This window comes from Bison bison, unplaced genomic scaffold (genome assembly GCF_000754665.1).
Source record: "Bison bison bison isolate TAMUID 2011002044 unplaced genomic scaffold, Bison_UMD1.0 scf7180017864151, whole genome shotgun sequence".
NCBI classification, from domain to species: domain Eukaryota; kingdom Metazoa; phylum Chordata; class Mammalia; order Artiodactyla; family Bovidae; genus Bison; species Bison bison.
In genome coordinates this window covers 716,588-733,660 of record NW_011494723.1, presented here as the reverse complement: position 1 = coordinate 733,660, position 17,073 = coordinate 716,588, and the positions used below count along the sequence as shown (strand labels likewise).

At 40.3% G+C, this 17,073-nt stretch overlaps 1 protein-coding gene across 1 annotated transcript in view; it reads right to left on the bottom strand.

The window, feature by feature from the left end:
• TRHDE (thyrotropin-releasing hormone degrading enzyme) overlaps positions 1-17,073 on the bottom strand; it is a 446,185-nt gene that overhangs the window by 428,019 nt on the left and 1,093 nt on the right. The window contains 3 exon segments of the mRNA XM_010840948.1: positions 3,897-4,170; positions 16,393-16,874; positions 16,876-17,058. Of these exon segments, the coding sequence (XP_010839250.1) occupies positions 3,897-4,170; positions 16,393-16,874; positions 16,876-17,058 (939 nt within the window).

The window sequence follows — 17,073 nt, the reverse complement described above, 5'->3', positions numbered from 1 at the left end:
CACTACAGATGGTGACTGCAGCCATGAAATTAAAGGACGCTTACTCCTTGGAAGGAAAGTTATGACCAACCTAGATAGCATATTCAAAAGCAGAGACAATACTTTGCCAACAAAGGTCCATCTAGTCAAGGCTATGGTTTTTCCAGTAGTCATGTATGGATGTGAGAGTTGAACTGTGAAGAAAGCTGAGTGCCGAAGAATTGATGCTTTTGAACTGTGGTGTTGGAAAAGACTCTTGAGAGTCCCTTGGACTGCAAGGAGATTCAACCAGTCCATTCTAAAGGGGATCAGTCCTGGGTGTTTCTTTGAAGGAATGATGCTAAAGCTGAAATTCCAGTACTTTGGCCACCTCATGCAAAGAGGTGACTCATTGGAAAAGACTCTGATGCTGGGAGGGATTGGGGGCAGGAGGAGAAGGGGACGACAGAGGATGGGATGGCTGGATGGCATCGCTTACTCGATGGATGTGAGTCTGAGTGAACTCTGGGAGTTGGTGATGGACAGGGAGGCCTGGCGTGCTGCAATTCATGGGGTCGAAAAGAGTTGGACACAACTGAGTGACTGATCTGAACTGAACTGAAACTTAACATTTGACAGGTATGAATTCCACTTGAAAGTTGCCCTTCAATCACTCTATCGGAAGGATCTTAGACTTTCCTTAAGCTTCTTAATTACTTAGGATAGTGCTTTGCAAGGGCCTCCCTGGTGGCTCAGGTGATAAAAATCTGCTTGCAATGCAGGAGATCCAGGTTTGATCCATGGGTCAGGAAGATCCCCTGGAGAATGGAACCGCAACCCACTCCAGTATTCTTGCCTGGAGAAGTCCATGAATAAGGAGTCTGGCAGCCTATAGTCCGAGGGGTTGCAAAGAGTTGGACACAACTTAGCAACTAATTAGTGCCTTGCAAAATACACATTACTTGATAAGCAAATAATGATGCTTCAAACATGTATACTTGATGGTCTGCTTCCATTCAGCTGTATATTAAGATGCTGCTCAGGTTACTCTCTCATATCTCAAAGGAAACTGCTTCAGTTTCTGATTCAAATGATCCCCTGGATTTCATATGACCATCCCACACCTAAGAGTCTAAAGCTAAACTTCCACTCCTAGCTGTTAAAGAGTTCAGAAATGGCATTCCATGTGTTCTCAGTAATAAAGAGGAATGGCAATAAAAAGAAAATAGACTGGATTTCCAAGGGGTGACAAAAAAAGAGAAACAGGTTTTACATTTTAGTTCCACAGTTGATAAATAAGGGTTCCCAACAGCAATTTTGCTTTCCTTTTTACTACTCTTAGTATTTTTAAATTATACAACAAAAATTTTATTTCAGTTGGCCTTCCAGTGTTCTCTAGTAGCATGCTTTATCTTTTCTCCATAAAAATAATTAAATAGGAATTTTTTAATGTTTACTAATTACTTGAATTCTTAACTCTAATAAAAGTCACATCTAAATAATTGGGGTGTATCTGGTTCTAAAACATGGATCACTTAGCAACAAGCATGATTGTGTAGAGCTGAAAATACTTTCAGGATAAAGAAATCACACTAAGAAAAACACACTTCCAATGTACCCTATGCTCCTAAGAGACCCACAGCAACTCTCATCAACTTTTGAAGATGTAAAAGGAAATGAAATATATTAGTATTCCTTTTCTTTGTACAGTCCAACATGAGTAGCCTTGAAGTATCTATCCATAGGAGATATCAAGAAATACCAGAGGAATTAAACATATTAAAAAAGTATAAGTCCAAAAGAGCAAAATGTCTTTTTTCTAGCATTCTACAGTCAGTACTTAGGGGTATTATTTTTAATGATTATGTAGATTAACTCACCATATACAGTTCTTTACTAATGGCATTAAATTTGTATGCAAGCAAATTTTATTTTTTAAATGGGTTCTGTGGTGATTTAAATTGAACGTTAACAGCAAGAAAAATTTGTTTATCTAAACCTATTATTCAAAATTTAGGCTGTTATAGAGCTATGGACTTCTACAGAATAAGAATATAGATTTCTATTCACTTTTTCTGTTATGTTTGAGTAACACCAGATACAATGGCCATTGGATGGAAAGAATCATTACCTGGACTCTCATACAGACACACAGGTGAAATGGTAAGTATAGCATGAGGAGGGGCGTAGGGGCTGAGAACCCAAAATGTAGGGTCATACCGTAAGAAGTTAGTCTTGCAGCCCTACCACTCACTTACCTTTTACTCTGATAAAGTTATTTCACCTCTTTAAACCTAAATTTGTGCGTGCTAAGTCTCTTCAATCATGTCCGATCCTTTGCGACCCCATGGACCATACACCACCAGGCTACTCTGTCTGTGGGATTCACCAGGCAAGAATACTGGAATGGGTTACCATTTCCTCCTCCAAGGGATATTCCCGACCCAGGGATAAAACCCACATCTCTAATGTCTCCTGTATTGGCAGGCAGGGTCTTTACCACTGGCCCCACCTAAATTTATTCACTCAGAAAAATGGAATTATAATACCTTGCTTTAGGGTTGACATGAAACTTAAAATAAATGCATATTTATTGCATAAGCCATCAAAATGAAGACAAAGTTGTTAAGTGAGCATGGCCTGCTTTAGTCTGATTAATGCAAGACAAATGCATGTCAAAAGTACCTGGAATAATGAATGGTATCACAAATGGTAATGATCATAAAGAATACAATTGACTTTTGTTATAAATTTAATACAGAGAGTGAATTCTCAAGACTTCCTATATAACACCTTTGTCTAAGTACATATTTCTATACATATGGGTGCTATGGGTTAAAAGAAGCTTCGTACGTTACAGAAATTCTAGCACATCAGCACAAGAATTTAGGTGCAAAAATGTTCACTGAGCATTGTTGTCAATCACTGAAAAATCAGGAAACATTAAATTGTTCATCTATAGGAGGAAGGGAAATTTTAACATATTCATTAACCACTCTATTCAGATAAGCCACAAAAATATAATTTTAAGCAAAAATGAAATCAAATAAAAATAAGTTGAAGAAATGATTATCTATAATATAAAACCACTTATATGAAATTTTAAAACATGGAATTATTTAAACAGATTTATACTTAATAATGATTGATTCCCTGGTGGCTCAGATGGCAAAGCATCTGCTTGCAATGCGGGAGACCCTGGTTCGATCCCTGGATCGGGAAGATCCCCTGGAGAAGAAAATGGCAACCCACTCCAGTACTCTTGCCTAGAAAATTCCATGGATGGAGGAGCCTGGTGGGCTACAGTCCATGGGGTCGCAAAGAGTTGGACACCACTGAGCGACTTCACTTATACTTAATAATGAATAATATACTTAATAATTGTGTGATAATATGCATAGAAATGACAAAATTCAAATTCAGGGCCAGGTAGAAGACAAGACAATAATATCAGGCAGGGGTCCACAGGGGGCTTCAACTCTACCCAACATGTTTTACTTTTTCAAAAATTAAATGAGACTGGAACAAAGATGGTAAAATGTTTAGATTCTATAGAGCTGGCTAGTAGGTATATGGAGCTTATAATATTATTCTCCACATTTTCTTTATGTGTGAAATATTATATAATAAAAAGAAGCTTTATCATCATATAAATAAAAACAGGCAATTTCCCATAACAGACAACAGCTGTTGCAGAGATAATCAGGTGATCAAAAGGAACAGGAATGGCAGGAGTGGGAAAGTGATTAAATTAATAAGAAGGCTGGGTAAGGAAGAGAAGTTCCTCTCTGACTCTGAAACCAAGAAGATAATTTTCCTTCCAAGGATTAAGAAAAGAATTCAGCTATATAAGATGGGAAGAAGAGAGAAATGCGTCATTGTTAATCCAGATATCAGCATATATTATCCAAAAACAACATTAAGCTTAAAATACTTACTGCAACCCCACTCTTGGTGGTAGTTTCTCTGTATGTGAAGTTGCAAATTGCCCAGGCTAAATAGTACGTGGACATGAGAGGGGTTTGTGAAAAGTGATCCGTAACCCATCCATCTTCCTCAAACACAGAAGTTTCCACTGGCATATTGGATAAAGATAAATAGCTTGCTTGATGCTTGATGCTGATTTTGAAAGTAGCCTTGTAGATTGGCTCATCAAAACAAGGAAATGCCTTTCTGGCATGTGTAGGCGAAAACTGAGTAATACCAAGGAATCTGGAAAAAAAGAAAATGACATTCTCAATTACATTTATGACTTAAGTTATGATCACTTTATATACTTCTGTTAATAAAATACTTTTGCAAATTACAAGACACTTTTTTCCTGAACCAAACTTAAGCACATGAATGGTACAAAAGCATACTTCATGCATATTTCCCCAACAACAAAAAATTTTCAGAAAACTTTTTGTCTCATCTAAAGTAAATTCTCTAAATCCAGTGAAAGTGAAAGTTGCTCAGTGGTGTCCAGCTCTTTGCGATCCCATGGACTATATAGTCCATGGAATTCTCCAGGCCAAAATACTGCAGTGGGTAGGCTTTACCGTCTCCAGGGGATCTTCCCAACACAGGGATTGAACCCAGGTCTCCCACATTGCAGGTGGATTCTTTGCCAGCTGAGCCACAAGGGAAGCCCAGAGTTGTGCTTATTAGGCAAAACTGACACTTTACAGAAAAACAACTCGTCATCATACTGGAAAGTATTAGAAAATAATGGTTCTCCTTTGTGGTATGCGGAGAAGGCAATGGCACCCCACTCCAGTACTCTTGCCTGGAAAATCCCATGGACGGAGGAGTCTGGAAGGCTGCAGTCCATGGGGTCGCTGAGGGTCGGACACGACTGAGCGACTTCACTTTCACTTTTCACTTTCATGCATTGGAGAAGGAAATGGCAACCCACTCCAGTGTTCTTGCCTGGAGAATCCCAGGGACAGGGGAGCCTGGTGGGCTGCCGTCTATGGGATCGCCCAGAGTCGGACACGACTCTCTCTCTCCTCTCTGAAACTGGTTGAAACTGTTCAACCAGTAAAGACAATGAAATCAAATCCAAAAGTTGTCATTAGATTCAAGTAAGACACAGATGATCACTAAGAAACATCTACATCCTCATATTTCAGCAAGACGTGCCCTGGTTTTGTTAAGGAAATGGACTCTGAGACCTGACAAAACCTGGTCTGCGTTCTGACTCCACAACATTTCTTAACCACATCATCTTGGATGATTACTAAATTTCCGTAAGGTGCAGCTATTCATTGCGTAAAAAGAAATAACCATGCCCAACTTAAAAAGCATTGTAAAGTTTAGTAGAATGGAAAAGGAGGGTGTAAAGGTGTGACTAGATGAACAGCACCCAGCAGGCAGGTAATAAATGGCAGCCACTGGTTCACAGTATCTTCGACCTTTCTTAGAGTGATAGAACATACATTTACGCAGAATGATCCAGAGACCATTGGTTTCTACCACTCACAGTATATATTTGCTATATACGTTATATGTTATTATATGTTATATAATAAATATCTGTATAGTAAATATTCATGTCAATATGTGCATATATATATAATATTGAACCCACTCTGGTTTTCAGTTCAAGCTGCAAAATTGCATCTCATTTAAACTCTAGAAACACCCTCTGCATTCTGTCAAATCAAAATACCCAAACTATGTACTTGAAGACAGACACTCCTTTAACTTAAAAAGAGGGCCATTATTTGTGAAAAGATTCTAAGTTAATTATACTTTTTATATGCGTGTGTGTGCGCACTTAGTCCCTCAGCTATATCCTACTCTTTGCCACCCCATGGACTGTAGCCCTCCAAGCTCCTCTGTCCACAGCATTTCCCAGGGGGGGATTTCTGGAGTGAATTGCCATTTCCTCCTCCAGGGGATCTTTCTGATGAGATTGAATCTGGGTCTCCTGCATTGAAGGCCGATTCTTTACCACTGAGCCACTGGAGAAGCCCCAAACTTTTTAAATAATACTAGTTAAAACTGAAGCTAAGGCAAGTCAATATCAAACCCTTGGTAAAACATTACTGAGTGCTACAGCCATCTCTTTAGAAGGCTCTTATCCCCACAGTCGTTCTACCACCCACCCTGCCTTCCCCGTCATCCACAGAGTTCTTGCTTAATCTCACATGGCACACTTTCCCGCTGAGCCCAAACTTGGCCTCAAAATTATTCTCAACACAGCACTTCAGGGAGCTATACCAATCAATAGAGGCTGACATGTGTATTGAATCTTATTGGCTATCCCTGGATCAAACCATAAAATGTAAATGCTTATACTTTTAAAAATTATGACACATGTATTATTGAGGGACTACTTTTTAAAAGCTTAGTTTTCAAACAGAGAAAATAAGATATTTTAAAGATTAATTGTATATTTCCTCTGAGAGAGGGGTTTCAAGAATTATCTTGAAGCATTACTGAGCTGCTACATACCAGGCTTGGGTAAATCACTTTACTGCCTGAGTTTATTTTTTCATTAGTAGAAGGAAAATATTTCTAAGCCTCCCTTATGAAACTGTTGAGATGATAAAATGAGATAATATTTAGGAAAGAAGTTTTAACTATAAATCTTTAGAAAAAATATAAAGTTGGAAGCAATCTTAGAAACAAATTGTCCAGCTTTCATAAATTCCTAAAATGAAAAAGTAGTTCCAGTAGGGTTAAGTGATTTATCTAAAGTTACACAGGTAATTAGTGCAAAGCTGGGTCTGGAATCCACATTTTCTGTGTCTGAGAAAAAGGTAATTCTATTTCAAAAACAGCAAAATGAATGTTCACCCACAATTTATAAGCAAGCTTTTATTTTGACTATTGGTCATAAAGGTTTTTCTTTCCAAATCTGCCAGCATCTTGGCAATACTTTCCCTATTTTCTACTGACAGCAATATAGTTTTTGCTTAATGAAATATCAGTAACTTTTTGTTAAGAAGCACTCATTTACAATTTTCTCTTCACATGCTTTTTTGTCTTACAAAATGTTCTTGAATCCAAACTTTTTTATTAATTAAAATGGTCACTAAGGCTTCTTATTTCTTTACTGAGGCCATTTAAAAGATACTTATGAAATTTAATATACAAGGAAATATGTTCACTTCTAAGTACTGAGAAATCCAAATCTTGTCATTGAGCAATTAGACACTGTCTCCCATGTATGAGATTTTCACTCCATGTGGCAGGATTTTTTTTTCAAGATAGAATCATTTTTGCCCTTAAGGCTTTTGCAATCTACCTGAAAAGAAAAATATATACAATATATTAAAAACTGCTAATAATACTAGAGGAAATTTCCATAAGAGTTCAACAGAGAGGTTGCATTTAGAATGTACATTAGGTGAAAAATCAAACGTGTCTTTGGTATTGAGTAATTAAAGGGTAGGAATTCATTATATGTAGAATATCTAAATACCTCTGGGCTAATGAGAAATTAATAAACCAAATATTTATGCAGAAAAATCATGTCATGTTCAAGTCTCTTTTTGCCTCACATAGTAAGTAAATATGTTAGTAAGGGCCAGCAATTTAAATTGCTGATTCTCAGGGTTGAAAGGAACTATAAAGATCATCTAGTGACTTTTCTGCAATTAATATTCTTAATGAATTCCTACACACAGTATATTTATAGCCATGCACTGAAGGCTAGCATATATTTGATAATGTCTAAATGAGGAAATACCAATTTCACAGTCTGGCACCTGAGGACGATTGCAATTGAATTTCAATTCAGTATTTAGCAAATCAAAACAAGCCCCTTGGAAAAGAAGAGCAATTGGACTAGACTACGCTTAGGGTCTTTTTCAAGTTGAGAACCTATAACTGAATAAAAATTAGAAATAAAATAGTCCTTGAATTTGATGAGATGATTTTAAAATACTAAATTACATTATTGCTAGATAGTTTTTGCTACAAGAGCTATATACATTTGCTTCTCTTGGTCATCATTCTTGAGTGTTTAATGCTGTGGAGATAAAGATAAATATATATGTTCCTTCCCTCAAGGAGTTTATACTCTGATAAAATAAATAAAACATAAGCCTAGACAAGTTTGCACAAAAAGCCATGACAAATGCATGAAGAAATTACATCTTCTAACGCAAGGTTTCTCAGCCTTGGCACCACTGACTTTTCTTTTTTTAATGTAAGTATAGGTGGTTCAGTGCTAGAATTCTTGACACTAGTGACATTTTAGGATGGATAATTCTCTTTTTAGAGCCATCTTGGGCTTAGTAGCATCCTAGACGTCTACCGCTAGAGGCCAGTAGCAACACCTCTACCCAGCCGTGACAACCCAAAAGTCCCCAGCCACTGCAAACGTGCCCCGGGAGGCAGCACCGACCTCGCTGAGAACACCTGTCTTAAGAACTGAAAGAAGGATTCATGGAGGAGGAAGTTAAGAACTGGTCTTGAAGCCTGGGCACTACTTTAAGGGTCAGAGACGGAAGGAGAAGTGAGCAAGTGGACTACAGGTGGCACAGAAAGAACCTTTTTTTTTAATTAGGGGCTAATTACTTTACAATATTGTATTGGTTTTGCCATACATCAAAGGCTTTGACTCACGTATAAAGTTAACGTCCTATTTGCTCTCTTACAGGTTCTGGTTTTCTCAGATCTCAGTATTGCCCATCTATCTCTAATACCTCTCTCCCCCTGGATCGTCTGCTTTCTAACAAAGAGAGCCAGTTTCAGGCTCAGGGCCCTCAATAGGCAATAGTGTCTGTTGGGTTTCCAAAACATAATCTTCACTGCATGTATTTGATGATTGCCTTCAAGTGGTGGAATTGAGACCTCTTTCCTGCTTACTGTCACTAAAAACATCAAAGACCTCTAGAGAAAGAGATTGGGAATAGAAAATAATGAGTTTGGTTTTTAAGTAAATTTGAGGCAGAGTTTGAGGTAGTAGCAGTACACCAGGTAGGAAAAAAATATAAAAAAATAATTAAAAATAGAGAACACTTTAATATACAGTAAGGATATGAAATACAAATGTAAATACAGTAAGAAGTAAAAATAAAACAGCAGGAGGCAGAATGTATTGGGGAAAAGTATTTTGTCCCCTATTTTTCTCCTGCTTTCTCAAACAAAAACATTTTTATCTTTTATAGAATCGTTCTATCATCATAAAGAAATTTCACCACCAAAAGTAACATCCTGGAAGTGTTATTCCAAGAATATCACTTTAGCATCACTAAAAAAATGAATAAAACACATGTATTTTAATTCCCTTCTATCTAAAATAAATTACTTGATTTCTTAACAACTTGCCTGTTTGACATTTTGGTTGTGCTAAGCAGTAGAGCTTAAAGCTCTGTGTTGCCTCTGAAGGATATAGAGAATTGATTTCTTCTTATTTCTGCGGAAGTTCACTAGGCAAGCTACTTGTGTCGAATCATTATGATAAGATTCAGCTGAAATAATGCATTAACGTTGGCTGATATTGCCAACAAATTACAGTATGTGATACAAACAATTTCTGTTCCATTATTGTCAGTTTGCCTTTTCATAAAGTTAATATATGCAAAGGAAACAAACATTTGCATAACACTGCTCATATTCAGATTGATTCATGTTTCATTGTGGAACCCACCAAAAACCAAGAGAACCTCACAAATGGCAGGGCATTTCTGGAAGGCTTCCGTTTCGGCCACATCTATACAGCACAGTGAATGATAACCTTTGAAGCTGCTTCTGTCGCAACAGCAATTTGCCTACTGTTGCAATAGTTTAAGATTAGTAACAAAAACTCCCAAGATTGAAAGAGGTGATCCAGTGGATCATCTAGTTACTCTTCAACTGCTTTTAGTAACTGGACAGTGACAAGGTCATGGAAGTAACCCACGTCGCATTTAAAGTGAAGACTGTTGATCAAAGTGCAAACTATTACTCAATGACAAAACATTTTAAGGCAAAATGGGTCGTTGTTTAGACTGTGTTTTTATGTACTGCAATGAGTCATTAAAACTCTGCCATTTCAGAAGAGAAGTGCTCCTGCTGAATATTCAGTGCTATAAGCAACACAAAAAATATGTGTAGCATATTTTTTTAAATAACCATTCTAGTAAACTAAAAACATAATGCAATAATACCAGCAATATGTATGTAGGAAGTGGTGCGTATGTGAATAATCGTGTTATAAAAACAGAGCATAATATTCATAATTGCTTTCATTTTTGTGCACTAAATACTCTTCTCAAAAATGAGTACTAAGTACTCGATCACCACTGTTGAAGAGTATTATGGACTCACTAAAATTACTTTCCTGAGTCATAATATTAGGTTCTCATAAGGATAAATAAACTAGTACCTGAGATTCATTTGTTCAATATTGGAAAGAGGAAAAGTATTATGTAAGTATCATAAAACAGTGCTACTGGTGGAACCCAAATACAGTCTGCAGAGCAGTAGCTAATGACTGATGTGCCTTTCCCCTGGCACTCGGGGTTTTTCTATCTCCTGTACTGGCTTCCAGCAACAGGGCAGGCACCCTCCTGACCCTTCAGTCACTGTTTTCTCCTCTTCTCACTGCTGAGATAGCAGGGCAATAATCAGAGTTACGAGTTCCTTCTGCTTCACACCCTCTTCCTGCTCCCTCGACCCTCTCTATCACAGCGTCTGGACCAAGCATAGGGTTTCTCTAACTATGAAATACCACAGCCTTTTTCTTCTCTCCCTTCTTCATTATGGAAGGGCCCTGCTTCTTTCTCTCCCTGTCTTTTGAACTCCGCTTAGGGGGCAAAACAAACAGCAGTGGAAGGAATGTCCAAAGTGACCATTTCCACACTGCCTTGCAAATAAGGGGAAGCCTAAGGCAACAACATTGAACCTAAATGACCCTGTACCAGCTTGAAGAACAGCTATCCAGCCATGTAATAATATAATTGTATTTCATACCCACAAATACTTACCAACTGTCAGACACTGTTCTAAGCACTTTATTACTTAACTCATTTAATATCCTCCCCAATAACCCCACGAAAGAGGATATCATTATCCCCGTTTTGCTGATAAGGATACCAGACACAAAACAATAAGAAACCTGGCCAAGGTCATAAGGCTAAATAAGTGGAAGAGTCAAGACATAAACCAAGGCAGTCTGGTTCCAGAGTCCCTGAACACACACACACACACGCACACACACACTTCTCCATCCAGCAACACAACTAGTAGTGCTCGAACCTCTTCTTAAAAGGGATAAAAAGTAACCAACAAGGGTAATTTTAAAACTTCATTCTTTTTACACTTTGGTTTGGGGGTTTTTTGTTTGTTTTTTGAGTTGTGTAGTCATGAGAAAATATCCAAATAATTAAACTGAAATTGAAAATTGAAATTCACCACCCCGTCCCTGTGCAACCACTGCCAGAGTGCCTTAACAAGAGAGCGGTTTATTCAGAGACCGAGAAGGCACACCTGGGGACAGGGAGCGGGCAGTGGGGAGCCAGAGACTCTTCACCCCACCTCAGCCCCGCTCAGTTAGGTCTTGCCAATCTTACTTCACCCTTACAGCCCCATCAGGACCACCATCCAGCTGTGCCCATGTGTGAATTATTTCAGACTGTCCAAAGAACTGGGAGGGGCAAGAAGTGTTTTGCATCTTTAGATCCTCTCAAATCCTCTGTAGCAAAATTCTGTTGGAGAGAGCAGCCACTCTCTAGTGGCAAAAAGCAGGATTGCATGGATCTTTGAGAAAATCTGGAGGAATCCAGCCACTGGTGTAATTTTGAATGAAAAGGACGACAAGGTGATGATCATTGCTGGTGGGATAGGAGGATGAATGAGCCTGGGGTTATGGTGGACGCTTTTCCTTATAGACGGTCAAACACATATTAAAGGTAGACGATTTCTTCTTCACTTTTTATATCACTCTTAAAAGTCATGCTTAAAGAAGCGAGTCCCATTCTTATACCATTCAAATGTCATCATCATCCTCAAGCAAACCTAAGTTACTGCCCTATACTGTTGTCTCAAGCCCATCTGCATGCATGGCAGCAAATATTGATTTGAGAAAATAAACATACTATGCAAACCCAAATAGGGAAATCAGTCACACGTCTGTCTTTGCTTGAAAGAGCCCTGTTTAGAGTTATTTTGAAGAAAAAATACACAGACAAATTAATTTAACTCTTTCATAAATAAGGTATATTTCAGCACTATCCAGGGTGACCAAAGAACATAGCAAGACAAACACCAATTACATGATTTTCCTCCATGAATAAGTGACTATTAAATGGTCAAAACTTTTTTCCCAATATTTTCTAATTTAGTTTACTGATAGCATTTTGAACTGTAACCAAAATCCAACACTGGACTCAGATTGGCCACACAGCTGTGTGTGCCTTGACAGGAAAACAGTGAGCTAAACAAGTCCGCTAAGGAATCATACAAAAAGTTTTCACAGAAACAAATGGTTCTCCTAGATTTTTCAGTGCAGAGCCCTCTATAGAGGGGCAAAAAGCCATGTATTCTGATTTGTTCATGTAAAGATATCTCCTGTGCAGAGTGAATGGGAGAAGTAAGGCTGCTCTCAACATATTTTTCTTATTTTTATTAAATGCCATGGTTTTTTTTAATGAAATTAATTCATTTCAGGAGAAGTACAAGGCATCAAACCATCCACACTAATATCACAAATGCCTACCCATAGAATCCTCTATGCTCTCCACAAGATTTTTGCAAAGGAGCTTTTTGCAATTCTCTCTGAGAACCATAATTTTATCCTCCCATTCTCCTTGGAGATCATGGTTTCTGTCTGAATAACCCTTGAAAGAAAAAGACTCCTCTTTTCATTCTGTCTTCTGTCACTGTGGGATGTCACAGACTCAAAGTTTGTCAAAGAAAAAGGGTGTCCCTTTTGAAAGTGAGTAAGACGGTCATTTACTTTGGGTAAGCTTCCTCTTTCAGTCCGACCATCTGGATCTAAATTAAGGTACCTTACCTTAAACATGGGTATGCTCACCATCTGGCTACCCTAAAGCATCAATTACTTCAGGTAAATGAAGATTTTGCCTAATTCTAAGCAAGCGTATTCTACTACTGGGTATTATGGCATGAATACACACTTTCTGTATCTGCCTGCTGCCCACCTTCTTGAGGGAAAAGTGAGTGGGTATTCTGCCTAACGGAGATCATTTTCTGATATGTGTAAACATTTCAAATTTAAGAGAATTTATTTGCAATATTCAACAAGTGGTGAATTTCCAAATGTTGAACCGAGAGGAAAAGATTTGCCTCAAGTGAAGAGCTTGTCTTCTAAACTTTCTCTACTGTAATATGGGAACCAGGGGAGGTAAGTCTTCTCTATAGAGCAAAAACCAGGCCCCCTCCAAAACCTCCTGGGGGATGAAACTTTTCAGGGTCAAAGGCATACAGAACATGATGAATCTAGTTTCCTTGCTTGGGCCTCTAAGGAGTGAACCAGAAAATCAGATTGATTATTAACCAGTTGTTTCCACACAGACTAAGTCAGGTGGACAGAATGGTAGTATTGCTCTTTTTAAATCTCTCAAATTACTCAGTGTGACTCCCTATTGCAAGATTAAATACTTTCATTACAGAAATTGTCTGATAATTAAATTGGCAAAAATTTTGACTAACTAAAAGACCAAGACATTCAGTCACTAAACAAAAGAAAATTTAGAGTTTGCATTTAAGTCCTTTTGAAAAGTATGTTTTAAAATGTCGATTTACATTGCATTTGGGGGACAGAATCGTCACCAATAAAAGTCTAACTCTAGCGGAGTTCCTGATATTGGTGTGTTTAAAAATTCTCCAAGTATCCATAGTAACAACAAACAAACAAAAAAAGCTTAATATATGTTAATTTTACATAACTGTGACTTGTTTGATTCGATTTCTTTTGCCTTATCAACTCTAGTAGAAACATAAGAAATTATTCTATTCATTCTAATATTGAGGGTGAAAAAGAAAAAAAGAACAAGTACTTTCTCTAAGAGGCTGCTTAGGATAAAACCATCCTAAGATCTCCAAAAATGCCAAATCCTGGAGTGTTAATGGGATGCAGAGTTTAGCTACATAGGCACTAGGCTAAACTCCCAACCATCTTATTTACATCTTTGGGGAAAATGAAGCAGACTTTGAATATAAATATGCACTAGGGTACAAGCAATCAGTTATAGGTCAAGCAGGAACACCTGGTCCTTTTAAGAGTCCTGTTAATTTGAAAGCACTGACCACAACAAGCTCAGTTCCACCAAATATATTTTGGCACAGCTTAGAAAAAACAGGATTTGCTGGAAGTATTTATTTCACCACAGCAAGACATTTTGACATAACATGCAGACTCGCCTTCTATGCTTTTCCCCCAAATTTGACATGCTCATGGATCTTTTAAACAACACTTTTCATCTCTATTCTTGAGACTATGTCAGAGAATGTGGTGGAAGGGGTTTTAAATTATCTACATCTGGTCTTAGGAGTTTGAATGTGAATAATTTATAGGTTCACTTATAGGAGGTTTTAATTAGCACACAACCACTAAGTGTGTTAGTTACTCAGTCATGCTGGACTCTGCGACCCCATGGCTCTTCTCCATGGAATTCTCCAGCAAGAATACTGGAGTGGATTGCCATTCCCTTCTCCAGGGAATGTTCCCAAACCAGGAACTGAACCTGGGTCTCCTGCATTGTAGGCAGATTCTTTACCATCTGAGTCACCAGGGTCCCTAACCACTAAAGCACTAGGCAATTTATTTAGATGAGGTTATACCACAGCACTCTATAAATGTTAAAACTTTTGTGTTCTCTCATAACACACTGAAATTTTCCCAGCTTCTTATACTATAACAACTTCTCCTGGGAGTTTCCAGACAGCATGAGCTCTATAGTCCAGGGATCAGAAAACCTAAGTTTGAGTCCCAGCTCTCTGCTGCCCAGTCTGCTGACCCCAGGAGCCCTGGACTGCTCTGATCCCAAGTTTTCTGCTGTTGTGAGAATCTCTAGAGAACAAGAGAGTCTCTGCCAATGGCACCATTACTAATCTCCAACCTGCCTCCACTTCAAAGGTTGTTGATTTCATTTTTAAGTTCATTTGGGTTATTCCCTGGCCCCATAGCCATTTAATTATTCAGTTATTTTCAATGCAAGGGGCCAGGGAAAAAACAAGAATCACTTGTTTATGCATTCAACAACATGCTTGAGGGCTTGCTACCATGGGACACTCATAACACTCTATGAGTGGGCACTCTATGTGCCAAGTACAAGGTTAAGTGCTTTTCAATGCATTTATTCATGGACATCTGCAACAATTCCATGAGGATATTATTATTATTATTTTCACCAAGTTAAAACTAAAAGTAGAGGTTCTGGAGCCAAAGTGCCTAAGTCTAAAACCTTCTTTATCGGCTCACTATATTACAAGTTACTCCACTTCTTGGTGCCTCCTCTTCCCCATCAGTAAAACAGGGAGTGTTAACAGCACCCAGGCTCGTCGGGCTCCTGTAAGATTGAGTTGATACAGGACGCTCATTAAGCACTAGAAGTAGTCATTGCTAGGACCTGGTGACAGATTAATCAGCTTCCACAAGCCTTCACCACCAGTAGAGTTGAAGCTGAGATCTGAACCCAGTTCTGTTGGACTCTAAACAAATGGTGAAAAACCCCACAGCTTCTCAAAAAAATAAGAAACAGAATACTGTCCAAATCTAAAAGAAGCATCAAAGGCACTCACTAATAAGTCATTTGAGACTGACACTTAGCCTTTCCCTTTTCACCACTGGAATCATTTCCAGAGGCAGTAACTCAGGAACAAACTGGAGTCACTCTGCGTTAGGAGAGGTGGAAGCACCAGCAAGAACATTCCTGGCTGGCTTTGGCCAAGGCAGCTGCCGCCACCCCCACCCCCCTGTCACTGGGACCAGCTCTTACTGTCCAGAATCTCAACTTCCAGTTTTGCTAAACTCCGTGAGGCCAAAGCCTGTCCACGGCTCTATGCCTTCCAGAAGCGGGCGTGGGAGGCTGGGGCGCGGGGCACGGGAAGGATCTTGCCCTGCCTCCCGCGTCCTGGCTCCTCACCCAGCTGCGGCCCTGGCCTCTGGCGCTCACCTATTTTCCCTCCACGGTAAGTTGGCAGGGTTTTGATGTCACCCTGGCCTGGGGCCGCTCAGATTACACATCACTCTTAAAAAAAAAAAAAAAGCTGTGTGCTCTGCCTGTCTAAGCAACTTTAACGAGGCAGGGGGTCCCAGCCTAGAGTGGCATTTGGTACCGGTGAGTTTGTGGAGTTGGCCGAGGAAGAACCCAAGCCTCAGGAAGACCCCGAGAGTTCTGGGCGATGGCCCTACCCCACCTTCACTTCCTTCACTCCATCCTTGGCCCCCCGTGTATCCGAAGCTCGCCCGGTCCCCTGGTCGCCCGCTGCCCGGCGGTTTAGAGCAGCCTGGCTGGGTGGGGCGGCGCGGGGCACCGCCTCCCTCCGTACCTTCTCTCCCCGTGGAGTACGTAGGAGCTGCGGAAGAAGCCCAGGAGCTCGTTCTCGATCAAGGCGTTGTAGATGATCTTCAGATTGTAATTCCTCTGCGCGTCCAGAGTCCTATTCAGCACCACCACCAAGACCTGGGTTTGCGGGTAGAGGAAAAAGCCGGCCACCGGGACCGCCCCGGCCACCCGGTCCTCGGCCACCTGCACCTTCTCGACCGCCACTCGGGAGGCGTGCAGCACGACGTAGCGAGTGGCGTTCCGGCACGCGATCTCCACGTTGACCTCGCCGGAGAAGGTGAAGTTCTCCATGAAGGCGGTGAGCATCAGATTGTAGTGCAGCGGCTTGAGGTGGCCCGACAGGCGCAGCTGCGTCCACGGCTGCCACTGCTCGCGCTCCTCCCCAGACGGCGGCTGGGCGGACGGGGTCTCAGGGGTGGCCTCCGCGCCTGCCCCGGGCTGTGAGGGGTCCCCGCGGGCGTGGTGGGTTCCGTCGGGCCGGGCCCGGAAGGCTCTCGTTGCCGCCGCGCGCCGGGAAGCCGGCCGGACCGCCGTCGGCGCCGGACGGCACGCTCGCCCCACATTCGTCGAAGCGCAGGCTGAGGAGCACGGCGAGCATGGTGACCGCGAGCAGCGCCACGATGGACACCGCGAAGGCCAGCACTAGCCGCTTGTGCGCCGTGAT